Raw genomic sequence first — 26065 nt, forward strand, 5'->3', positions numbered from 1 at the left:
GGTTGTTTAAAACAATAATTATATGAACATGTAGAATGATAAAAAAAAATAAAATATTAGATATAAAAATTATTTTTAAAACATATTAAAAATAATTTAAAATAAATTTAAAATTAGGTATACAATTCTATAAAACATTAGTGATTAGTTTTAAAAAATTATTGTTATAAAACCAAAATTTTAAATTTTTTTTTAAAAATAATTACCAAATAGAGTTATAATTTCCCAAGAAATGGAAAATTTACGGAAACAAAGAAATGCATTCCTTATCAATATCTTGGTATTTTTGCTACAATAGATAGTAGTGATTTCAAATAAATGAGGTGGTGTTTGTTTTTATAGGTAAATGGAAAAAGGCTAAACCGAAAAACAAACACCACTTCAGCAAGTATAGATGATGGCAAATCCAGCTATACTGCAAAAAGCAATGTTAGAAAATGAGCTGCACCAAAGAAGATCAAGCTTCTAACGAAGACGAGAAACTTAGTTTCAAAGAACAAGCTTCATTTGATTAGATTGGATAGTTTTGAGTACTTGGGTAGTGACCAACATACAGCTAGCTCGGCATAATGTGTGAAATGTATAATTTTATTGGAGAGATTTCTACCCTAAGCTACAGTCTTGAGAAGTTGCATTTTACACTATCATCCCTTCTTGTAGGGAGAGACTAAAGTTGCAATCTTATGCAACAATTTAGCAGCATTGCCATCATCATCACCATCATCTTGAGAGAGGAGAGAGGAGAGGTCCATTCCTGAAAGTCATGGAGGGTGCCATTGAAATATGTGAAGAGTCCATCAACTCCTATCTTGTTTATCCAGTAATCATATTGTGCATATGGGTCTTGATGGAAGTTGAAGTGTAAGAACTGGTTCTCATTCCGATTAGTGTATGGGTGTACCTGCCATCACAATTCACAAGTTGGGTTTCTGATGACTTTTGCTCAATGCTTATGAAATACTTGCACATGAAAAAGAGAAATTTGAGATTTCCTAACAAGAAAATTTTTAAACAAAACTAAAATCAGTAAACCAAAATTTGCACATGATCATGATCAGCACAAATCGAATCCTAGAATTCTTCTACAGTACACATATCTAGATCTTCAAATTTCTTAAGAAAATAATTACCGAAAAGCACACAAGAAAAATGAAATCCTCAGATGCAATCTTAGACAAACAGAACCATGAATTTTTTATTTTTCCTTTCAAGGAAATTGACCACCATGAATCAACGTGTTCATAGAGACCTAAAACCATGTTTAACAATTGTGAAAATTAAATAATTAGTGAAAATTAGTGCATCATGGATGTTTCTTAGCTCAACACCTTCAAACCCGTTCCCCCTCATATGGAGTTTAAGTTCATTCATAGAGATAACAAGTTTAATCTTTAATGGATGCAAAATATTGGGATTGAGATCATGGCTGCCCTATAAGGGTCACCAAGGAAGACCCGAGGCTTCGGAGAGGTTGAGTTGAAATTTACCTTAAGGTAGTACCTAGGGTCCCTTAAGGTAGTACCTCAAGGCCACTAAGGTAGTACCTAAGGGCCCTTAAGGTAGTACCTAAGCTACAGTCCAAAGAAAGCATTGGTGGATCACTTCAAAACTGAAGAGAACCACATAATCGGATGGTCTAAGGGTCACCAAGGAAGACCTGAGGCTTTGGAGAGGTTGAGTTGAAATTTACCTTAAGGTAGTACCTAGGGTCCCTTAAGGTAGTACCTCAAGGCCACTAAGGTAGTACCTAAGGGCCCTTAAGGTAGTACCTAAGCTACAGTCCCAAGAAAGCATTGGTGGATCACTTCAAAACTGAAGAGAACCACATAATTGGATGGTCTAAGGGTCACCAAGGAAGACCTGAGGCTTTGGAGAGGTTGAGTTGAAATTTACCTTAAGGTAGTACCTAGGGTCCCTTAAGGTAGTACCTCAAGGCCACTAAGGTAGTACCTAAGGGCCCTTAAGGTAGTACCTAAGCTACAGTCCAAAGAAAGCATTGGTGGATCACTTCAAAACTGAAGAGAACCACATAATCGGATGGTCTAAGGGTCACCAAGGAAGACCCGAGGCTTTGGAGAGGTTGAGTTGAAATTTACCTTAAGGTAGTACCTAGGGTCCCTTAAGGTAGTACCTCAAGGCCACTAAGGTAGTACCTAAGGGCCCTTAAGGTAGTACCTAAGCTACAGTCCCAAGAAAGCATTGGTGGATCTCTTCAAAACTGAAGAGAATGACATAATTGGATGGTCTAAGGGTCACCAAGGAAGACCCGAGGCTTTGGAGAGGTTGAGTTGAAATTTACCTTAAGGTAGTACCTAGGGTCCCTTAAGGTAGTACCTCAAGGCCACTAAGGTAGTACCTAAGGGCCCTTAAGGTAGTACCTAAGCTACAGTCCCAAGAAAGCATTGGTGGATCACTTCAAAACTGAAGAGAACCACATAATTGGATGGTCTAAGGGTCACCAAGGAAGACCCGAGGCTTTGGAGAGGTTGAGTTGAAATTCACCTTAAGGTAGTACCTAGGGTCCCTTAAGGTAGTACCTCAAGGCCACTAAGGTAGTACCTAAGGGCCCTTAAGGTAGTACCTAAGCTACAGTCCAAAGAAAGCATTGGTGGATCACTTCAAAACTGAAGAGAACCACATAATTGGATGGTCTAAGGGTCACCAAGGAAGACCCGAGGCTTTGGAGAGGTTGAGTTGAACTTTACCTTAAGGTAGTACCTAGGGTCCCTTAAGGTAGTACCTCAAGGCCACTAAGGTAGTACCTAAGGGCCCTTAAGGTAGTACCTAAGCTACAGTCCCAAGAAAGCATTGGTGGATCACTTCCAAACTGAAGAGAACCACATAATTGGATGGTCTAAGGGTCACCAAGGAAGACCTGAGGCTTTGGAGAGGTTGAGTTGAAATTTACCTTAAGGTAGTACCTAGGGTCCCTTAAGGTAGTACCTCAAGGCCACTAAGGTAGTACCTAAGGGCCCTTAAGGTAGTACCTAAGCTACAGTCCAAAGAAAGCATTGGTGGATCACTTCAAAACTTAAGAGAACCACATAATCGGATGGTCTAAGGGTCACCAAGGAAGACCCGAGGCTTTGGAGAGGTTGAGTTGAAATTTACCTTAAGGTAGTACCTAGGGTCCCTTAAGGTAGTACCTCAAGGCCACTAAGGTAGTACCTAAGGGCCCTTAAGGTAGTACCTAAGCTACAGTCCCAAGAAAGCATTGGTGGATCACTTCAAAACTGAAGAGAACCACATAATTGGATGGTATAAGGGTCACCAAGGAAGACCCGAGGCTTTGGAGAGGTTGAGTTGAACTTTACCTTAAGGTAGTACCTAGGGTCCCTTAAGGTAGTACCTCAAGGCCACTAAGGTAGTACCTAAGGGCCCTTAAGGTAGTACCTAAGCTACAGTCCCAAGAAAGCATTGGTGGATCACTTCAAAACTGAAGAGAACCACATAATTGGATGGTCTAAGGGTCACCAAGGAAGACCCGAGGCTTTGGAGAGGTTGAGTTGAAATTCACCTTAAGGTAGTACCTAGGGTCCCTTAAGGTAGTACCTCAAGGCCACTAAGGTAGTACCTAAGGGCCCTTAAGGTAGTACCTAAGCTACAGTCCAAAGAAAGCATTGGTGGATCACTTCAAAACTGAAGAGAACCACATAATTGGATGGTCTAAGGGTCACCAAGGAAGACCCGAGGCTTTGGAGAGGTTGAGTTGAACTTTACCTTAAGGTAGTACCTTGGGTCCCTTAAGGTAGTACCTCAAGGCCACTAAGGTAGTACCTAAGGGCCCTTAAGGTAGTACCTAAGCTACAGTCCCAACAAAGCATTGGTGGATCACTTCAAAACTGAAGAGAACCACATAATTGGATGGTCTAAGGGTCACCAAGGAAGACCCGAGGCTTTGGAGAGGTTGAGTTGAAATTTACCTTAAGGTAGTACCTAGGGTCCCTTAAGGTAGTACCTCAAGGCCACTAAGGTAGTACCTAAGGGCCCTTAAGGTAGTACCTAAGCTACAGTCCCAAGAAAGCATTGGTGGATCACTTCAAAACTTAAGAGAACCACATAATTGGATGGTCTAAGGGTCACCAAGGAAGACCCGAGGCTTTGGAGAGGTTGAGTTGAAATTTACCTTAAGGTAGTACCTAGGGTCCCTTAAGGTAGTACCTCAAGGCCACTAAGGTAGTACCTAAGGGCCCTTAAGGTAGTACCTAAGCTACAGTCCCAAGAAAGCATTGGTGGATCTCTTCAAAACTGAAGAGAATGACATAATTGGATGGTCTAAGGGTCACCAAGGAAGACCCGAGGCTTTGGAGAGGTTGAGTTGAAATTTACCTTAAGGTAGTACCTAGGGTCCCTTAAGGTAGTACCTCAAGGCCACTAAGGTAGTACCTAAGGGCCCTTAAGGTAGTACCTAAGCTACAGTCCCAACAAACCATAGGTGGATCACTTGAGGAATGAAGAGAACCACATAATTGGATGGTCTAAGGGTCACCAAGGAAGACCCGAGGCTTTGGAGAGGTTGAGTTCAAGTTTACCTTAAGGTAGTACCTAGGGTCCCTTAAGGTAGTACCTCAAGGCCACTAAGGTAGTACCTAAGGGCCCTTAAGGTAGCACCTAAGCTACAGTCCCAAGAAACCATTGGTTGATCACTTCAAAACTAAAGAGAACCACATAATTGGATGGTCTAAGGGTCACAAAGGAAGACCCGAGGTTTGGGAGAGGTTGAGTTCAAGTTTACCTTAAGGTAGTACCTAGGGGCCCTTAAGGTAATCAAGTCTAATCATTGTTTTGTCTAGACAATGTTTTGCTCTTTGGTATTTATGATATCCATCTTGAAAGTTTAGATTTTGCTTATGGAATACCTAGAGGGAGGGTGAACAGATGATGCTTACTTTTTTGCCCAAATTTTAATTTTTAAAATTTACCTTAAAAAAAATTAGAGTTGAAGTGGAGAAATTTAATGGCACAAGGAGATAAAAGTTTGCATGGAAAATTACCCATAAAGCCTCCCAGAGACTTTGTAGATGTAAAAACCATGGGGTTAAAAACAGTAGAACACAAATCTACTATTAAAAGAAAAGTACATAGATTTACCTGGCGGATGATATCCATAAGATTTACTCCCCAGCACCTACACTTGTCTTCACATCCATGACACAACACCACACATGGTCCTAGTGGACTACCTCAACACCTGAGAGGGCGCAAATCCTCTCATGAACCTAAGAATGAAAATCACACAAATTTGAGAATATTAGGATGTTGGAAAGGTTAATAATATTCTTTTGAATTTTGCATCAACATTCAAAAAGAATTTTAGGCATAGCATTGATAGAGATGAAGCCCTAGTGGACAAGATCCTAAAGTTTTCAAAGACCAATTTTTAGAAGATGAAAAGAATTAAAACATATCACAATTCTGAATTAGGAAAAATTTACTTTGAATGCTTGAGCGCTAGGTTTGAGTGCTTGAGCACTTGACCGGTTTTTTAATTAATTAATTAAAAAACCATTTTAGCTCAATTAAAAATCTAAAGTCCACTTTATGCCTATTTTAGTCAAATTAGCCTTTCGCGAATATTTCTATACTTGCTGCATTGGGGTTGATCATGCAACAACCTTGAGTCTTCAATGGAGAGTAAGACATAGTATCCTAGAAAAGTTTTAAGGCAAGGTAAATAGAACAAAATTGTCAACTTAAACTAAGCAACCTGATGCACTAACACATTTGACAACTAAAAGGGTATCTAGACGGCCTATTAAGAAAAAGTAAAGCATCTAGATGGATACTAGCATTTTAATGTTGTGTTGCCTCCAAATTATTGGCAGATAATGACCTCAGAAAAAAATTGTTTGCATCTCGTGAAATTTTATTACAACTAAAAATAAAAATCTTTCCAAACAATAATATGTGGAAAATTAGATAAATATGTTGTTAAACTAGTATTAAAAATTTTCAATATGGTGTGCTTTAAAGCTTCTGATTAAAAAGCTTTACTTTCTGAGTTATTTGCCTTTTTTTTTTTTTTACTTAGATAATCCCCTTTCTCATTTGATTTACTTTTTTTTTCCCTAAAAACATGGGTTGCATGTGTACACCCACATCCACTTGCTATACACTAAATGGACACTTTGATGGCCATAAACAATAGCATGGATTATGTGCTAAATTTATTTGTCCTTACGTTATGCATGCACATAATTGGATCATAAGGGTTACTTGTTTTGCCCTTGACTAAATTCAGATGCCCTGCACAATCAGGTCACATGTACAGATTAAAGAGATACTGAATCTCCAATTTTTTTCTTCTCATCTTACTGACACTACACAAATATCTTATCAACTAAACTTTTCCAGATACGAGCATGTTTATCATAACATCCAGCCACATGTGACAAGGACTCTGCTCCATGCTTTCTTGGACCCAATAAAAGCATTGCCTCAACATTATGGGGCAATTCAGGGGTTGGCAGCATTTGGACCCAGTGTGGTATCATTTGTTCTCTTGCTTTTAGCATCAAAGGAGGAATGTTACAACTGGAAAAGTGGCTGTTTTTTATTTTTTAAAAACATCAGTTTTTGTATTACAGATATTAAGGATAACTTCTAGCACTAAATTTATGCTAGATCCAAGGAGAAATTAAAAAAATAAATAAAGGAAATTGAAGTCCGTATGTCCCAAGAACCTTTATCACTACAGATGCTCTAGTTTTGAGCTTTCACGACAACCCCTACATTTTCCTCAAATTTAACCTCTTCGACATTTTTTCACAGCCACACTATAACTCCTATCACCCAAGTACCATTTAGCTTCCATTCACTGAGTTTGTATGCAACTTTTTGTCATTCTTTTTCATTTTTTTTAATTCATTCTTAGAATCTCTCTTTGTTAGTTTTTCCAAATTTATAATTGAAGTACAACTCAAGAAGGGGGGAGAAAAGTTAGATTTCACCAACAAAACCAACATACCTTCAAATGCTTTGTGCAGGCATGTTAAGGGGTGAACCCGCCATTGAAGATCGTTGCCCCTAGATCTGACCCATTTCAATCAGGAATCAACTAGGGTTATTTCCCTCTCACCAAGACACCCAAATCCAAGCATATGAGGCCACCTGCAGCATGTAGTCCTCTCCACCAAGAAATCTTCAGGTTGTTCAAGATGATATAGGCTCGTATGGGTATGATAACCATGGGTGCTTAAAAGCACAACTTCCCGTGGTGACATGGAGAGGGAGATGGCTGCTGACATGGAAGGCTGGAGGGGTATTTTTGGAAATGAAATTATAAAACAGTGGATAGTGCATGAAAGGGATATTTTTGTGGGCAACAGTACACATATTTTGGGTTATGGAAAGTTGGGTTATGAAAAAGCTATTAGGCCCAAATGGGCGGGCCAAAACAGAGTTTTCCCTATATATTTTCCCAAATAATTTTGACGCATTATGAGGAAAAAGGATTTATTTATTTATTTATTTTTACGGCATAGAATTACAGGCCACTGTCATCTTATCCAGATATCAATACTACTCAACCCCAATTCGAGCATTGGCAGGAGTTGCAGAGAGCTCAACAATGGCGATAACCTTTGCTTCATCATCGGTGATGCTCCCGTCTCCGTCTCCGTCTCCGAAACCCTCTTTTGGGTCTCTGAAGAAAACGACGCCGTTTCTTGGGTTCTCAATCTCCGCAGCAAACCCGAAGCCCTCCTTTCCTAGGCAGAGTTTTCGTGTGAATTGCCAGGACAAGGCAGCAGTTGTGCCCTTGGACCAGCGCTGGATGTTCGAACAGTCCGAAGTTTCTGGCCCTGTACGATTCTCTCTTTCTCTCTCTCTCTATTGTTTTTCCCCCTCTTGGTGGGTCTGTTTTGTTGATGAGAAAACGGGGGAAATGAGGAGGGGTTCAAGGGTTTTGATTGTGGGAGTTTTTGTTGTTGGGAAGTGAAGAAGCAAAAATTATCACATGGGTTATCATCCTATGCGTTTTGTCTGTGCTTAGTTTGGTTGCTGAGAAAATGTGGGAAAAACGAAGGGCTTTGATGTTTTCAGTGTTTATAGTTCTTTTAATTATTTAGATTTTGAAGACACGAAGTCTATGTGTGGTGTTGATTCTGTATGATTTGTTTGGTTGATGGGCAAATGCTGGAATAGCAAAGGAATGATTTGTTTAAACTTTTAATTTTTTTCATTATTTGAGAGTTTGAGACCCTATAAAAGAAAAACAAAACTCTTTGATTTGGTTGAATTGAGTTGAGCTGTTTATTTATTTTCATTTCTATTTATTTTTTATTTTATTATTTTATTCTTTTTTAAATTCATGTGTGTAGAGCAAAAGAGTGACAACCATAAACTCAACTTTTATTTTCTTTTCGTTTCCTTCATTCTCCCACCCACCAAACAGATAGCTATGCAGAGAAAATTTTGGAAAAAAAGAAATAAAAGTTTAGGATACTTACATTTTTATATTTAGGCTGCAAGGAAACAGATGACTCTGTTGGACTGAGATTTTCATTTTGTGGAACCAATACAAGACAGGCCCAAAATTTCAATTGCCTGTCCTTAATTTTCTTCAAACCAAACAGATTAGGATTAATTAATAATGGTTGTACAGGAAATTCATGCTGTGTGAAACGTAATATGCTGAGGCTAATCTTGCATAGCTAAAATGAGAGAAAAATGGTTGAGTACGCTGATGAGGGTACATGAGTAATGATTATAATAGTTGCAATTTCATTTGAGAATAAATTCTTAAACTGGGCATATTTGATTCCCTAGTTTTCACATAAGCCTCAACATCTCTGCTGATCTTATTTAGTAGTTGGTTGAAAATGTTTAAATATTTTTTTCCCCTTGTCAATTTTCAGGACATTTGGAATAAAACATGGTATCCCAAAGCTGCTGATCATATAAACACAGAAAAAACATGGTATATTGTTGATGCAACTGATAAGATACTCGGAAGACTGGCATCAACAATAGCCATTTATATTCGTGGGAAGAATCTGGCAACCTACACTCCTAGTGTGGACATGGGATCATTTGTAATTGTGGTATGTAGTCTTATAAAGAAAAAGTCAATTATGCATATTTTTCTCGTCAATTATGAATTGTGGTAAACTAGTGTAGACTACCTTTGATAGACTATATTTTTGGTGTGTATTTTGGTAATGATAGGGGGATAATGTTCATGGTTGTTGGTTAGGTGGAAGTTCTAATTTTTTCACTCATCATTTCATGTTCACGTTATTCTTTTGATCCCCTAATTTTTCATGTCTTTGTGCTCATTATGTTTTATTTGCTAGTTAAGCTTGTTCTGAATTTGATTAATAATGTTTGGTTTCAAGTTTTTCATGTGTCAGTTGTTGGCTTGATCACCTTGAAAAGATTAGTTGCATGATATGTCATATATTATTATATTCTGTGATATGCGTCCCATAGGGATCTTACCATTAAAGAATTTGACATAAAATATGATATGTACGATAGTTCTTGCCATTGTAAATTGTCCTGTTGAGCACTTTTTCTCAGAACACAACTCATGCCTATAACTGGTCTGCTGATAAATGTCGGGAATATGACATTAAACGGTCTAAATTTACCTTCTTATCTTCCAAAGAATTAGGAAAATCAGTGCATGATGATTTTTAGGGGATTGATTAGATTTCAGATCTATTTATACCAAGTTGAAGTTCCAAAGATATGATACAGGGAGGATGGGTGGTGGAGTGTGGGTTGGTTGAAAAAGAGGCTTAGCTTTGAGTGTTGTTGGAAACTAGTACAGCTTATCACAATCTTAAATTATATAGGTACTCATTATAAGCATTTAGCTTATTGTAGAGTTTTTTACAGTGGGCATTGGCATAGGTTGAGTACTCACGAAAAGCTCATTGAATTCACATTTGAGTTTGAGAAACTGTGCCTCATTGCTCACTCTTGGCCCAGAAAAAAAGCATAACAAAGCGAGCTTGACGCTTTAAGTTTCTGATTGTAAGATTAAACTGTTCAATGTCTTGTTGGTTAACATCTTATGTTCTGGATTCTATACTCTTGAAAATTGTCTTAAATATGTACCTCTATTGGATTATTAACTTTTCAATATATACATTGATTAGCATAAACTTCTCAATATCTGCTAAATGCATTTGTCAACATTCACTTGTGTAGTGGTTCACAATTCCTGTTATAATTTCTCCCATGTGATTCTAACTGGTTATCAAATTTCTGGAGTTGTTTCCACAGACCAGGAAATTTCACTTTTTACTGCCTAATGTTAAATTTCATAATGTCTTATTTTTATTAGACAAAATCCTAAAAGGTTTGTTGTACTTGAACCAAAAAAGGTGAATGCAGAAAAAGTTGCAGTATCTGGCAAAAAGAGGACCCAGAAGCTCTACAGGAGGCATTCAGGAAGACCAGGTGGTATGAAAGTGGAGACATTTGATCAGTTACAACAGAGAATTCCAGAAAGAATTGTTGAACATGCTGTTCGGGGTATGCTTCCTAAAGGCAGGGTGAGTTCTGAAGTTCTTTAACTCATTTTTAAGGTTTTCTCCTCTTCATTTTCCCCCTTCCCCTTCTTGCATTGAATGATAGAATTGCTAAATAAGCTGAAAAAGCTAGGTGTTGTTGTCAATGCTGCTGATTTTATTTATAGGGTCAACAAAACAGAAGTGATACTTCAAAGAACCATTCTCACAGCAAGCAAGTTAGTTAATTAGTTAGTTTTTTTCCCCAGTGTATTTGTGCATCCTTGTAGATTCAATTTTGCTCCAAAATCTTCACACTGCCACCATTAAGCCATTTAAATGGATGGGCTTGATGTAGTATGATTCTACAGGCTGGTATGCCATTTCATCAAAGGAAGCTATTACAGAAGCATCTCGTTTTTGGGCAGTCCCCTCACATACAATGTGAGCCACCTTCCTGAAGCAGGTTGCTTAGTCTCGTTGTAGAATAGGGTCTATTGGGAATAGTTATCTAGTGGTTGTTTTCCATAATGGCTGACTAATGGGCAGAAGAAGATTGAGAATTGAGTGGCCATTTGGCTTTTATGTCATGCATTGCTCTTGTGTCTTTTCTTTCGGCAGGGAATGTCCCAACAGACTAAATGCTTCGTCATTGGTGGGATGAATTCATTTTTAGTTGAAATAGATAGGCTTTTTAGTGTTGGCTCTATGGATGATACACTACAATGAGTCTATCATAGTGATGCACCATTCCAAGTTGCATGAGTTGACTCTCTGAGTAGTGTTAGTACGTGCTCATAGGCGGATATTAATTATGCAGCAGGGCAGCTGAAAAACCTTATATTTAGGCGGTCAGAGAATAATGTGAGGAAAGTGTCAGTCTGTCAAAGTCCTTGCTGTCTGCTTCAGGGATGAAATAATTTAAACAGGACTACAGGATCTTGAAGTAGAAAGGCTGATGTAAATGTAATGACCAATTGTATTGAGACTGGGAAAAACATTTTCTAACAAATTAAGCGCTGAAAAATCCATGATAAAGAAACTTGGTGTATTGATATGGCTCAAATGGCCATTAGATATTGGTGACAAATGAGGCCTTTCATGAAATATTGGTGACCTATACTTGGACTGTCCGACTGGGCCAGTGGGAAATGAGTACAGGCTTAGACACCAATTGCTGGATGATTTTCTCTCTTGCTTCCTCCTTCATTATGGAAAAACTTATATCCCAGGGTAGGCATCAACTATTTTGAGAAATAAATTGAATGCTTCTTTTTGTTCACTTGCTCTTTGCAAATGAGTTAGCACCATCAACTAAGGGAGTCTTTATCAGCCTCACCAGTTAATGAGGCTGTTAGTGCTTATGATTAGCTTTCAGTTGTACCTACTGACCCATAAGATCTGTTAGAAAGAGGAACTATACTGGATAATCAACAATAAATAAATAAATAAATAACTTAAGACACTTGTAGACAGTAGAGTGGCCTGGACTGCTAACGGATTCCACAAGAGTCACCTCAAGGATCTGTTTTCTGATCCGGACTGAGAGTAAAAAGCAGGGACCCTTTTGATCATGGTGTGCCTCTGAACAAGATAGGAGCCACCTTCGCAAGAATTCCTTTTGGTCTATCAGCTAAAACCATGATTCAGATTCAAAAATTTCTCCGTTGTTTTTGGATGGTCAGAAAAATTACAGTGCATTGATCTACTAGATGTGATGGCTTTTATCCTTCTTGCTCACATGACAATATTTTTTGGGTACCACACAAACTGCAAAGGCTTTATCAGGGTGCAGTAAAGCCCAAGAATATTTGAAAGGAGTTTGATTATCACCATTCACTGTGTTCTTGACAATGCTAACTTGAGCCAAAGCTCATTAGCCAAGGAATGAGCTAGGTGTTGGACACAGTTCTATCATTCTACTTGTTCCCCTTGGCCCCCCTCCTATGGCACAGATACTGGACTCTCTTCTCTCACTTTTTGCAGATGGTTGCCATAGTGATAAATCTTAAAAAGAATAGAGAAAAGAAACTTATTAATCAATGTATGTGCATGCACACTTGTAGTTCTTTGTCTGAAACAGCTCGTAGTTATTGATATTTTTTTAATAGAACCTAAGGCAATTTACCCTCATGTGATTGTTCTTCAACATTTTAACAATCTGATATTCAAACCATATTTGACAATACATTTTTACATTTAAGCTAGGGCAGTACTGTAGGTGTTAATACTGATAAAGTAAAACCATATTCTCATCATACTGTCTTGTATACATCATGTATACCTTAGACGCTTTTCTTGGCACTTTTAATACAATTGCTATACTTATAAAAAAATAAAAAAATAAAATTCTCATCATACTGTCCCAGTATTTATATTGGCCTTACCAACATTAACATTGCTCTTAAAGGGGCAATCATATCTGTTACCATGCTTCTTACTATCATGCTAGTTCTTGCTCGCTCGGTTGCTTTAATTTGCATTGTTTTTGTGCAGCTTGGCCGTGCACTTTTCAACCATCTTAAGGTATACAAGGGTCCACACCATCCACACGAGGCTCAGAAGCCCATTGACCTGCCCATCAGGGACAAAAGGATACAAAAGGAGAGGTAGATTTTTGAGCAAAACCCTGGCAGGAGATTCGACAAGCAATCCTCGTTCTTCTCCATGTTTCATATATTTTCATGGTTGGTGTTGTGGGATTCACCTTTCTCGATTTTGGCTTCATGTATTGTGATTACAAGCCTCTTATTCATGTCCACTTTAATTCGTGGAGGTTTTCTTTATAGGATTGGTTTGTCCTGATCTAAGGCCCATTCTTAAATTCAAGGGGGAAATCCATTTTGTAGATTTTCAGTTGTTTACTTGGATCTGCAACTTATTTGCAAGCAAGCACATTTGAATCAGTTATGTTGGAAAAAGGAAAAATCGTTTACCATGGCTGCCTTCTTTCTACAATTTCTGTTTATCCTTGTAGCAGCTAGATGCTTGTGCATTGATTGAGTTGGGTCAGTTTGATATCAACTAAGTGATTATGGAACCATTGATTTATATACAGACTGGAACTTACACTATTGCACTAATGCTCTATTGCTCATGTTGCGAGATTTAAGTGAAAAATGCACTAATGCTCATGTTGTATCAACCAATACTACTACATATAGAAAATGGTTTATGTTCATGGAAAAATGTGGTGTTGGGGATTCATACCATGGATGTCATCCTTTCTCTAGTTTCCTTTGTTCAAAAAATGCAGGTTGGTTCCCTTTTCCAGCTCAGAGCCAAGCTGGAGATATTCTCCAAAACCATGCCAGCCAAGGTCAGTTCAGATTTTTTGTAGTGATTTTGGAATGAATAATCATTTTTTTTATTGATGCAGGAATTTAGAACTGGTATTACACTCAAGACCAATGTGGCACAGTACTAAGAAAACTGATTTCACTTCCCGAGTAGAGCTGCATATAGGAGCTCGTTCCAAGAATCAGGTACACCGGCGAGACACCAGTGGCTGCAGTCAACCAGTGCCTTGCCTTGGCCAGCATAGACAGATGGGTGACCATCTTTCCTTAGTTGGGTAAGCAATGTAATGTCCATTAAAAATGCTGGTTTCTTCATTCTACTGATTATGCTCCTCAGGACATCTTCAGCTGGAAGGCTGCCGCCTGGATACGCTGATCCATTCACCGGTGTTGTTTGTCCTATGCACTGCTTTGCCCCTGGCTCGTCCCAATCCGCACCACTGATGAGGAAACCAAAAAAAATGAGTAGAGAAAACTAGTCTACAGCCAGCAAAGGAGTCCCAGACAACAACTCACATGACATGAACTGCAGAAACTCCCTGAAAGAAGACCCTTGTCTTTGAAGGATCGATATTTTCATCAACCCACTTCGCCCACGTCGTCATGGCGATCTTGTAAGCTTCGACTCTATCCATCTCTTTGATCAGCTTGTCACCTACCTGAAAGTAATCCCATCTGCAACACAACATTCATTTTTTTTCCATCACCATTTCGACTGTTATACATAAGCTAAAATGCAGTATGCTGTTTGATATGTAACTCGTATAAGCTATGAACAGGTCCGAAACTGAAACTTTGGATGATTCGTACGTTTGATACCGGCCTTTGTGAGTCCACCAGTGATAGGAGTTGAAGATGAGCACGTCGAACCCTAGCCACTGGTTGCCGGTACTGATGGAATCCAGCTTCAGGATGCGCCCTATTTTTTCATCCACCACCACGTCCACCAAAAATCCATTTTTCTTGATCATGACTGAAACTCCATACTCCTGAAGAAGAAGATAGAAAACTCACAAACCCAGATGGTAAAACAGCTGTTTATAAAGAATAAAAAAAACAACCTTCTGTGGGATTCATTTTTGTGAGCTTTAGATCATTTTTCCTTCGGTTTCCCCGGCAACCAAACAATGCTTTCTTAGGAAATTACCTGAAAGGAAAATGTGCCTCCTCCCTTTGTCTCTGTGAAGGTGTAGTTAGTGCTGGGGGCTGCAGAGTGAAGCATGCATGTTAATGATTTCCATTGATTGAAGCCAAGAGAGTCCCCTACAAACAACATCCTTTTCCCTCTAAGTCTCTCCAAAAATTCTTGACCATTGAACCTACAGGGGAATTTATCCAAGAAAAATTAATAAAATGTTTTAGATAACTCAAATTTTAATAAATTATTTCATACTCATTCTATAGTTAATTTAGGATAAAAGTTTTTAGATGTGCAATGACAAAAAATCATTATAATTTCACTATCTTCTTTTGCTAGAAATTTTGTTATTGATAAATATTATGAAATGATAATTTTGACTATATATAAGGTAGAGGTGTAAATAATGTTATTTTGGTTGGTTTTTTAGTACAAAATGAATCAAACTAATATAATTGATTTTATATATAATGGAAACTGAATCAATCAAATTTGAAGCGAAAAATCAAACTAAACCAAACTTTTTAAGGTCTGTTTGGTCTGGTTTTCATGGATTGATTTCAATTCAACTTAACAACCTTTTATAGTCCTCCATCCTATTGTAAATTTATGTTTTTTTTTTTTTATAGTTTAAAGTCAATTAATTTGAGTTTATATTAAGCCTTAAATCTAATTCATTTTTAAAATTAATTGAAATTAACTTGGATTTGATGTTAAAAATATATTAATGCATTTAGAATTAATTTGAACATCATATAAAAACAATGAATTACTTTAATAAAATTTAATAGAAATTTTTTTATCAAATATCAAACAATAACGTATGAGTTCTTAAATATCTGTTTGATTTGGATTGGTTTTTTGAGACAAGAAAATCGAAAACCAAATTGATGAGGTTGGTTTTCAAAATTCTCAAATCGAATCAATATGATCAATTTTGGTTGGGAAATTAACAATAATGCAAAATTTTCATAAAAGGAGATGCTTTAAAAAAAAAGAAAAAAAAACTTAAATTGAAGTCAGAACGAAAATGTATATGAAGATAATGTAAAAAAAAAATAATAAAAACTCTTACAAAAAAATCTTGTAACTTATAAAATATCTTCCAAACCAAATAAATCAAGTTTTTTTAAACTTAAATCATCATAATAATTCAAAGTTTCATCGTTGGTAGAACTTTATTTTACTTTCTGCCATTTCAATTTGTTAACTCATCCCAATAAACCAATCAAGTTGTAACCCAATATATGCTTTTCAAACTTTGAAAAATAAATTTAATCAATATAACAATCGAATCTAATGTTCTTGAAATCTATATTACCTTGGTAGATCACACTGATTTGGTTTCCATCTATACGTCAAGTACTCTTTATCAGCCCTACCATTTTTCAGGCAATCAAAACCAGTTCCGATGAATGGACAATTTGAAGCATCATAAAGTGGGTACGAATCATCTTGGACCCAACTCCCCAAGAACCAATCACAGTCATCAGATTGCATCGTTTGTGTGTGATGGTCCACATGATTAATGTGCAACTCCCCACACACTACGTAGGGCACGCATGAGAGTAAATAGAGAAGGCCAGCAAGTTGAACCAAGAAACAAGCCCACAAAGCCATCTATGGAAGTGAGTAGAAAGAGATAAAGAGATGAGAAACACAATTGGAAACATAAAATTTAGGGTTTTTGAGTGAGTTTTTGTAACTGGTGACATAAAATCAAACATTTATTGCATTGCCATCAGCTTGGATTTGATGAATGGGACAGCTATGAACTTAATAAATTTTTTTAATGTCTAATAAATAGCTAAAATAAATAAATAGGGACTAGGAAGTGGGAGTTTAATTTTAAGTGGAAAATTATTTATTTTATTGTATAAAAAAATGAAAAAGGAGTTATTTAGTATTTACAACACTTCATGCTTAATAAATAAATGATATAATTAACTCTAAAAGAAGACCATAATGATGGGCAAAAAGTAGACTTACATGTAAATGAAGAGAAAATGAAAACCCACAAAAAATAGATCAACAAGTCTAAGAGGCAATACATCAAACATCATGAAAGCTATGAAATAGAAGTGCATTTATTAGAAATAAAAATAATACCTCTTTGAGCTCTTCAAACTCAATTTCTCATCAAGAAAAGTGCTTCTTCCATACTATAAAGTTAGAAAAAAAAAAAAGAATGGGGACGTCTGCTCTCTGAATTTGATGAAGACGATGAAAATAGGTGGAAGAAGCTTCAAAAAAAGCTCTTTGATTTTGAATACTAAAGCAAAGAATCAAGAGAACTCTGGTTTCTCCTCTCTCCTTGTATTTCTCTCCCCTCTTTAGTGGTCACCCATGATTGTTATAAAGAAAAAGAAACCCAAGCTAAAGACACCTTTCGTCCCCTTGTTTTCAAATGGGGAATGCCTTTAGGGATGGACCACAACATCCCATTCACACCAATCTCCCTATTTGGGTTGGACCAATGAGCGATGAAAACCAAGATTTTTGTTGGTTTATAATACTTATTTCTTGGTGAAGTTCAAGCTTTTCTCTGCAAATAGCTCTTGTCATTTTGGGAAATCTTCTCCATGTGAATTTTCAGGTGGCTCATTTGGGTTTTACTAACATTAATTATTATAAATTCTTATTTAAAAATGAGTATTATAATAAGTCAATATAAATATATTTTTAAAATTTTTAAATATCCTTTGCCTTAATCTATCATTATGTTTTCGTATTAATTTTAGGATTTAGGTCATTAGAGTTTATTTTGAAATTACTTGTAGAGGGGTCATACTTCCTCTTTTCTTTCTTTCCTTTAAAATGGAATGAATGAAAAGTGTAAAAAGGGTAGAAAGGTGGAGAAAAGGAAAAGAAACAATAAAATTATGTTAAGATTTTCGTAGAAGAAAGAAAATAAGGATATTTTTGTAATTACGTATGCTTGCTTTAATTTTAAAAAGTAAAAGCAATTGTGGGATCTAACTTTTATTTTTAAAAGTAAAATAAAATAAAATTGTGGGATCTAGAAGGAAAAGATAATAAATAAGATTAAAATTTGCATAATAGTAAGAGGGTAGAAGAAATAAAATAAGGATATTTTTATAATTTTATATGCCTATTTTTACTTTAAAAAGTAAAAGCTTATGGCCTTTAGAAGGGAAAGATAATAAAATGAAATTAAGATTTGCGTATTAAGGTAATTTTTATAATTTTATATGCCTACTTTTATTTTAAAAAGTAAATACTTATGTGATTCAGAAGGGAAAGACAATAAAATGAAATTAAGATTTGGGTAAGAGGGTAAAAGAAAGAAAATCAGGGTTTTTTTTTTTTATAATTTTATGTGTCTACTTTTATTTTAAAAAGTAAATACTTATGGGATTTAGAAGGGAAAGACAATAAAATGAAATTAAGACTTGTGTAAGAGAGTAGAAAAAGAAAATGAGTATATATATATATATATATATATATATATATTTAATTTCGCATGCCTATTTTTATTTTAAAAAGTAAAAACTCATGGGATTTAGAAGGAAAATCCTATAAATTCAATAAAATCCATAAACTCCTAAAAATTTACACAATTATAAATTGATAATTTAAGTAATAAAGCGTATATATTGATAACTTGGGTAATGAAGTTAATATGATTTATATATAACTCTTATTATGATGATGCAACATATTTAGTTAATGAAATTGTGGCATCCTTCATTAAGGTTTTAACCAAACAACATGACCCTCCTTATGGTAGACAATTGATGCTTTGCTTGTGTAAATCTGGTTGCCATCCTTGTTTTACCCTTTTTATACCCTTATTCTACATTCATTTTAAATTAATTTTAATCTCAATTGACTTAAATTAAGCTATAAAATAATTCTAATTTAAATTAAATTTTAATTTTACTTTCTCATAAGAGAAACTCAAAACTCTTGCTAAGAAGAGATAAAAGGGAAAAGCATATCATGAGATATGAATGTATGGATTGAACAAACTCCAAGGTAAAGCAAAGATAGAGAATTGTCTCCACTTTGATCGGGGTATTGTTGCATGCAACATACATGCCAAGGATTCTTATTGATTTTGGCTCAAAAACTTCCCCAAAATGTTACTTTTCTTTTCTCTTAAACCTCCTCAAGAGATTTTTTTTCCCTTGAATTTGCATGTTAACCAATGGAGATATCCAAAAGTTAGACCTACCCATGAGGAAAAAAAATATTAATACTATTAATTTCTTCTTCTTCTTCTTCTTCTTCTTTTTTTTTTTGTAAAATCATTTTTACTATTAATATTATATAAATCCATAATAATATGTGTTGATGCCCAATTTCGCATGTTGCGTGTTCTAATATGACATGTTAATTACCATATGACTCTCCATTTGCATAATTCCATTTGTGTTACCATGTGTGTCAGGTTGGTAAGTATGTTTGGCTTAGGTGTTGGCCCCACGTTAGTTGATGCCTAAACTTATTCCTATATGATCTAATTAATTCGATAAGGCATTCGCATTCTGTTAACAAAAAGTAAAAAAATTTGAATTTATTCCCTCTTTAGTGGATAGAAGGGCAAAGAATATTAGAGTTCCCTTTAAGTTAAGAATTGATTTTTATAACCACTTGCTAATATATTTTTCTATCCAATCTTTCTTACGTGTGATCGAACATTGTGGAGTTATATGCGTAGAGGTTATTTAAACCATTCATTCTTTTAACAATTGATCAATTCATTCATGTTAAAGGTGTGATCCACAACAAAAGCTTAAATATGAGTTTTTATATGCTATAGGTGTTGTTAGAGTTTTGATGTGATAACCATGTTCTTAGCAAAGTACGAAGAAGTTTGCACTCTTTATCAAAATTAGTCATTTTCCACCAAAACAAGTTTATTTTCTATTTTTAGTTTTATATTAATATTTTTCTTAATTTATATTTTATCTAGAAAGAAAGAAATTCTAAGGATTCGTTTGACAACTATTTTTTAGAACACTTTTCTGTTTTCCAAAATATAAAAACAAAAATACATGTTTGGTAATTAGAAAACTGCTTTCTGTTTTATGTTCTTGAAAACAAAAAACAAAATGTTTCGGATAATATATTTTAATTGTTTTCAATTACTTTCACTTGTTTTATGAGAGTTGTTTAAAAAAATAAGTATATAAACATATAAAATGGTTAAAAATAAAGCATTAGACATAATTTTTTTTAAAAAAATATTAAAAGCAGATTAAAAACATTTTAAGTTTTCAAACAGACTTTTATTTTACAAAATATCATAGAATAATTTTCAAATTTTGTTTTTTAAAACTGTTTTTAAAAATAATTATCAAATAGAACTTTTTTTTTTTTTTTCATGGTTGTAGTCCTTCTTATATATTTATATGTGATTCCAATTGATTTCTCTACTTCTTTTGTTTCCTATAACTACCACATTTTTTGTAAACCAAGATTGAATAATTTAAATTTTCATTATGCAATAATATTAATTTGACCCAATACTTTATTAGTATTGATTTTTATCATTTTGTTACACAATTAATTATTTATAAGAATGGACATGTTTTTTTTTTTTAAAACAAAAATCTTATTCTCAACCATCAAATTTCATACTATAAAATAGCAAATTTCCTTATTAAAATTCTTAGAAAATTCATTTATTTCTAATATTTGAATTTCATTAGGTAACAACAAATATATACAAGAGTTCATTCCAAGTATCAAGAATATCAGTAAGACACCAATGGCTACAATCACTTTGCTTGCTACCACTATATATTGATGGATGACCATCTTTCCTTAACTGTGATAATGAAGTTATATCGAGCAACATCACGGGCTTTGATATTTTACTTAGAACTTCCTTGACTACACCTACTTCTGGTGGCAAACCCGTTGGATATCTTGAACCTTTTATTGGTTTAGTTTCTCCATTGCATGTTACTGATTTCTTTTTCCATTTTTCACCATTGCTCAGTCTCATCTAAAATATGAAGAAAAACATAATGCACATTTAAAAAAAAAATCAAGTAATATAAATGTTAGTCAAATACAATAAATAGGAAAATACTAAAGTATCAAAGTGCTACTATGTCAAACTTCCAATATGAGCCATATGCATTGATATGTGTAGTCAAATCTAGATAATTGAATAACGGTACAAAGAATTAGACTAGGGTTTAAAAGAAATTATTTGGTTATAAACAAGTACAAACCTAGAAAAAGGTACAAATAAATAAATCCGTTTTTATCATGTGATGATTTTTGCTTGGTTGTAACTTTTCTATATGATACCAAAAAATAACATTTCAATACATTAGAATGATGCCAATGAATAATATGTAGAAAACAACTTTTCTTTTTTGTTTGTTTGTTAGGTTTAGTATCTTACGGTTTTGAGTCCCCTATGTGAAGCCACCAGTGCCATGTATTGAAGATAAGTATGCCAATACCTTTCCATGACTTACCATCTTCAATGGAGTTGATCTTTAGAACCCTCCCTATTTTTTATTCATTTACTAAATCAACTAGAAATACCTTGTGACATAATATTATTGAAATTTCATAGTCCTGCAAAAATAATTCCATACTTTAGAATTAATGTGAATAATAATTTTGATATTGAAATAAAAGAAGTTAAAAAATTAGAAATTATTTAAAATTTATATGTTTGGGATAAAGAAAATATTTTTGGAACTCACTGGCCATGCAATACTATAGAGGTCTCCCTTAATGCTTGTGTCGAAGTGTGTTTGGGGGATTGCAGCATGAACCATGCAAGTAAGTGATTGCCATTGATTTTCACTTAAAGAATCCCTTACAAACATTATTTTCTTTCCCTTAAACCTCTTCAAAAAATCCTCTCCATTGAATCTGCAAGACATGTAAAGTAATAAGGTTGATGAGGGGTCTAGGTTAGTATTATAAAAAGAATATATACTTTTAACTTTTAGTTCAAAATAAAAATGAATTAATCAATAAATCAAAAGGTATAAAATTTGATAAATTCATAGTTAAATACATTTGATATGTTAAATTGATACATTTAAGGCTCGTTTGGGATTTAACTTTTGGTTTTAATGGTAAAAGAAGTAGAAAAAGGATAATTTTGAAGTGTACGTGATTGATTTTATGTTTGGATATTGTATTTTGAATATTTTTTTATAAAAAATAACTATAATTTTGATTTTTTAAAATGTTAATTAAATAAAAAAGTGAAGTTAAATACGCATCCTTTCCATCCTCCCACACCAATTTTATTTTTTATCTTTAAAATAAAAGTAATTGTATTAATATTTTTATGAAGATAGAAATTTTGATTGACTTAAAAAAGGAAAATATGAAAAAAAAAAGAGAGTAAAATTTGCATTAAAAAAAAAGATGTTTAAAATATGCCAAAATTGGAGATAAAATGAAAATATATATGAAATATAATGTGACATAGAAAATATATATAAAAATAATATAATATAATAATAAAATTTCTAATAAAAAAAACCTTGAGTTATAAAACATCTTCCAAACTAAATAAAATGATTTTTTCTAAACTTAATTTCTAATAATTCATAGTTTGATAGGTGGTGGAATCTGATACTTTCCGATTCAAGATAATGAACTAAATTTTATTTTACTTCATATGATTTTAATTATCAATTAAGGGTGAGAGGTTTTTTAAGCTACGATGTTAAATTTGCTTTAACTTGATCAAGTTTAACCTTAAATATGTTTTTTGAAACTCGAAAATGATTCCATTCTAACAATGTACCACCTTCCTCTATATAAATATTGGACATAATGACATTTTTTAAATCTACATTACCTTGGTAAATGACAATCATTTGGCTTCCATTTATACTTAAGGTACTCCTTATCGGGTCTACCATTCTTCAAGCAATTGGAACCATTTCTAATGAACGGACATTTTGATGCATCATAAAACGGGTATGAATCATTGTAGACCCAACTTCCCAAGAACCAATTGCAGCCATTGGATCGCATTATTTGTGTGTGATGGTCCACATGATTAATGTGCTCCACCCCACAAAATATATATGGCACATATGAGAGTACATGGAGACAAGCAAGTTGAACCAAGAAACTAGTCCACAAGGCCATCCAAAGAAGTAGAATAGAAAGGTAAGAAACAATAGAATGCATAAATTTAATTTAGGGTTTTTGAATTGAGTTTTTATAGTTGGTAGCGCAAAATCACATGCCAATTACATTATAGTCTATTTATTTCCTTTCATATTTGATAAGTAGATGATATAATTGACTTTAAAAGATAACCGTAATAATGGACCAAAAGTAAAACTTACATGAAAATACATATTTGAAAGTGAAAACCTACAAAAAAAAGTTATGAAAGTCTACCATTGAAACTGATAAAATATAAGTGAATTTCATATTTACACAAAAATACTTTAATTAAAAGAAAAGAAGTATAATAAATTAGAAGTATAACCCCTTTGTTCGAAATAAGAAATTTAGAGTACTTTTTCAAATTTTTGTGAAAAACTTAACTAATATAATTTTAGAGAAAATGCAAATGGTGGTACCTTTCTGAGTTTTTTAAATTTCATTTCTCATACCATCAAGTTAGAAACTCAAATATTGATTTCTGCATGTGCTGAATTTGAAAATGATCATGATGATGAAACTTTAAGGTAGAAGATTCAAAGCTCTTAGAATTTGAATAGCAAAGTGAAGTCTAAAGAAAAATCAGCTTCTTGTTCTATTTCTCCCTCTTGGTAGATTGCTATAAGAAAAAAACAAAAAAAAAAAAGGATGAAACCCAAGGTAAAGAGACCTTTTGTCCTCTTGTTTTTGAACGGGGGAATACTTTATGGGATAGACCTCAAGCTCCCATCCATATGAATTTCCCTCTATTGGTTGGATAGGGAGGAAAAAACAAGATTTTTTTTTTTTTTTCTGTTTTTTTAGCTCTTCTTAATTAGAGTTTATATTGTAATATCAATTCTCAACAAATTTCAAGTTTATCCTTGAGAATAGTTCTTGTCATTTTGGGAAACTCTCCTCCATGTGCATTTTTAGGTGGATTATGATTTGGTTTTTGTTAAAGTTAATTTATGACGAACTTTTCTTATTTATAAAGGGAGTTTCATAAAATTTAATGTTTAATGATTTAAGATGATTTTAAAAATTATTTAGAAAATCAATTTAATAATTTAATGATTTGATTTAAATTATTAAACACATAAAGTATGTTTAATAAAATATCTTAATATTTTGATTTAAAATTAAAAATGATTTAACATACTAAGTCAAAATAAATAATATTTGTTCAAAAAATTCCAAATATCATCGGCCTTGGTTTCTATCACGGTTTTCAAATTAATTTTAGGATATTAGGTATTAGAGTTTGTATTGACCTGATATAAAATACTCATTTTATTTCATTCTTTTAAATTCAATTTGAATTATACTACTACAAAAATAGTTTATGGTGTCACTATTTACGGTGTCACTTTTAAAATAATGACACCATAGGGTTTATGATTAATAAAGGTGACACATCATATAAAAAATCTTCAATTGAGGTAGTTAGATGATATTAATTTTATATTTATAGTGTCATTTTTTTGGAAGTGACATCATATAAAATAAATTTTTTTTAAGTATTATAACTTAATGAGCCCACTTTTAGAATTAATAATGATGGATACTATATAAAAATCCCATTGTTTCCATATCTCACCCACAATCCAAAAAATCTCAATATATAAATCCTATATATAAAATCATGATCTTCTTCAACCTTTTCTCTCACCCATCCATAGTCAACACGCTCAAAACCGACATTCTTCACTTTGTGGACTCCCAGGTAACCCAAAATCTCTTGAATCTATCATTTTTTTTTATAGAATTTAACACGGAAATTAACATGCAATTATCCAGATCATTATGATTCAAACTCGTCTCTGATAATAAAATAATAAAATAAACATTAATTAACAAATAGATCACATACCGTTTGAAGAAGACGCAGCCATGAGAGATTTCCCTTCATCTTATAGATCTTAAATCCTTGATTCTTCTTCTCCTTATCAAACCTTAATACACAGAGTTATTTTTCTGTAATTGATGGAAAAGCACACACCGCACATGAAGGGGTTTCTGTATATGTATTTTATTGATAGGAGAAGAGGGCCAAGAATACACGTTCAAAAACCGTTCTGAATGTGTCAATCGAAATAACTGTTAATTATCTTAAATAATAATATTAAAATTATTATAATTTACCCAGTCCATCAATGGTAAATATCTATAACAGTTTAAAGATAGTGGATATTATTTAATTGGCTAAATAATAGGTTAGTGGGCCACCCACTTAATTTAATGTGGAAATAACATTCTCCCACTTGGCCCACTAAACCGATTATGAAAACTATAATATATTTAGTTTATATATAAAATATATATTGGAAAATAAATTTGACACGTGATCACGATTACAATAAACTTAGCCAATACATCCAAAATCATTTGCCATAATACTGAATCAATTTAGATCATAAATGCGAGTCATGGCGGTCACATGACCATAATGTCATGTTTCCTTCCATGCACCACACATCAATAACCCTTACTAACCTAGTCCTTAATGCCAAATAGCCCCTGTAATTTGTCTTGTCAGGACAATTCTTGTTTATCAAACAATAAAATGTGCACCCATAATTGAAAACAAGAATAAGCAGAAACAATTTTAATGCGCAAATTGTCAATTACATAACCACCATTCATTATCATACACATTATGGATTACTCAAAAGACCCATCCTCATAACATGTTCCAAATATGCCTTTGGAGATAATCCTTTAGTTAATGGATCAGCAACCATAAGTGTGGTCCTAATATTTTCAATTGACACTTGTTGTTTCTGGACTCTTTCTTTAACAACTAAATACTTTAAATCCATGTGTTTCGATCCACTAGAAAATTTGCCATTCTTAGAGAAGAAAACAGCTGCGGTGTTATCACAATATATTCTCAAAGGTTTAGCAATAGAGTCGACAACACCAAGCCCTGAGATAAAATTCCACAACCATAAAGCATGACTTGAAGCTTCAAAACAAGCAACAAACTCGGCCTCCATCGTGGATGAAGCAGTAATTGATTGTTTTTCACTCTTCCACGAGATTGGCATAAAGAC

General features: G+C 33.9%; 2 protein-coding genes and 1 non-coding gene across 3 annotated transcripts; 1 reads left to right on the forward strand and 2 right to left on the reverse strand.

The window, feature by feature from the left end:
• Positions 1 to 483: 483 nt before the first annotated feature.
• Positions 484 to 7478, reverse strand: LOC104880750 (uncharacterized). The gene is made up of 3 exons (XR_009465198.1): positions 6968 to 7478; positions 5092 to 5219; positions 484 to 901 (listed from the first exon to the last, which is right to left on the reverse strand). It is a non-coding gene; the product is annotated as an uncharacterized LOC104880750 (transcript).
• A 2-nt stretch (positions 7479 to 7480) lies between these two features.
• Positions 7481 to 13398, forward strand: LOC100248623 (large ribosomal subunit protein uL13c). Its single transcript, XM_002285580.5, has 4 exons — positions 7481 to 7804; positions 8859 to 9044; positions 10335 to 10505; positions 12957 to 13398. The coding sequence occupies exons 1-4, from the start codon at positions 7571 to 7573 to the stop codon at positions 13071 to 13073; spliced, it is 708 nt and encodes a 235-aa protein (XP_002285616.1). The 5' UTR covers positions 7481 to 7570; the 3' UTR covers positions 13074 to 13398.
• A 405-nt stretch (positions 13399 to 13803) lies between these two features.
• On the reverse strand, positions 13804 to 17410 carry LOC100264146 (protein trichome birefringence-like 42). Its single transcript, XM_002283604.4, has 6 exons — positions 17007 to 17410; positions 16219 to 16517; positions 14907 to 15078; positions 14570 to 14748; positions 14276 to 14434; positions 13804 to 14199 (listed from the first exon to the last, which is right to left on the reverse strand). The coding sequence occupies exons 2-6, from the start codon at positions 16515 to 16517 to the stop codon at positions 13899 to 13901; spliced, it is 1110 nt and encodes a 369-aa protein (XP_002283640.1). The 5' UTR covers positions 17007 to 17410; the 3' UTR covers positions 13804 to 13898.
• Positions 17411 to 26065: the final 8655 nt, after the last annotated feature.

This window comes from Vitis vinifera, chromosome 19 (genome assembly GCF_030704535.1).
Source record: "Vitis vinifera cultivar Pinot Noir 40024 chromosome 19, ASM3070453v1".
NCBI classification, from domain to species: Eukaryota; Viridiplantae; Streptophyta; class Magnoliopsida; order Vitales; family Vitaceae; genus Vitis; species Vitis vinifera.

Bases quoted from the DNA above. Each gene is read 5' to 3' on its own strand.
- LOC100264146 (XM_002283604.4), bottom strand. From the start codon at position 16,517: ATGGCTTTGTGGGCTTGTTTCTTGGTTCAACTTGCTGGCCTTCTCTAT. The intron at 15,079-16,218 runs GTAATATAGATT...ATTCCCCTGTAG, and splicing joins AATCAGTGTGATCTACCAAG to GTTCAATGGTCAAGAATTTT. The intron at 14,749-14,906 runs GTAATTTCCTAA...CTTCTTCTTCAG, and splicing joins GAGGCACATTTTCCTTTCAG to GAGTATGGAGTTTCAGTCAT.
- LOC100248623 (XM_002285580.5), top strand. From the start codon at position 7,571: ATGGCGATAACCTTTGCTTCATCATCGGTGATGCTCCCGTCTCCGTCT. The intron at 9,045-10,334 runs GTATGTAGTCTT...GAACCAAAAAAG, and splicing joins TGGGATCATTTGTAATTGTG to GTGAATGCAGAAAAAGTTGC. The intron at 10,506-12,956 runs GTGAGTTCTGAA...GTTTTTGTGCAG, and splicing joins GTATGCTTCCTAAAGGCAGG to CTTGGCCGTGCACTTTTCAA.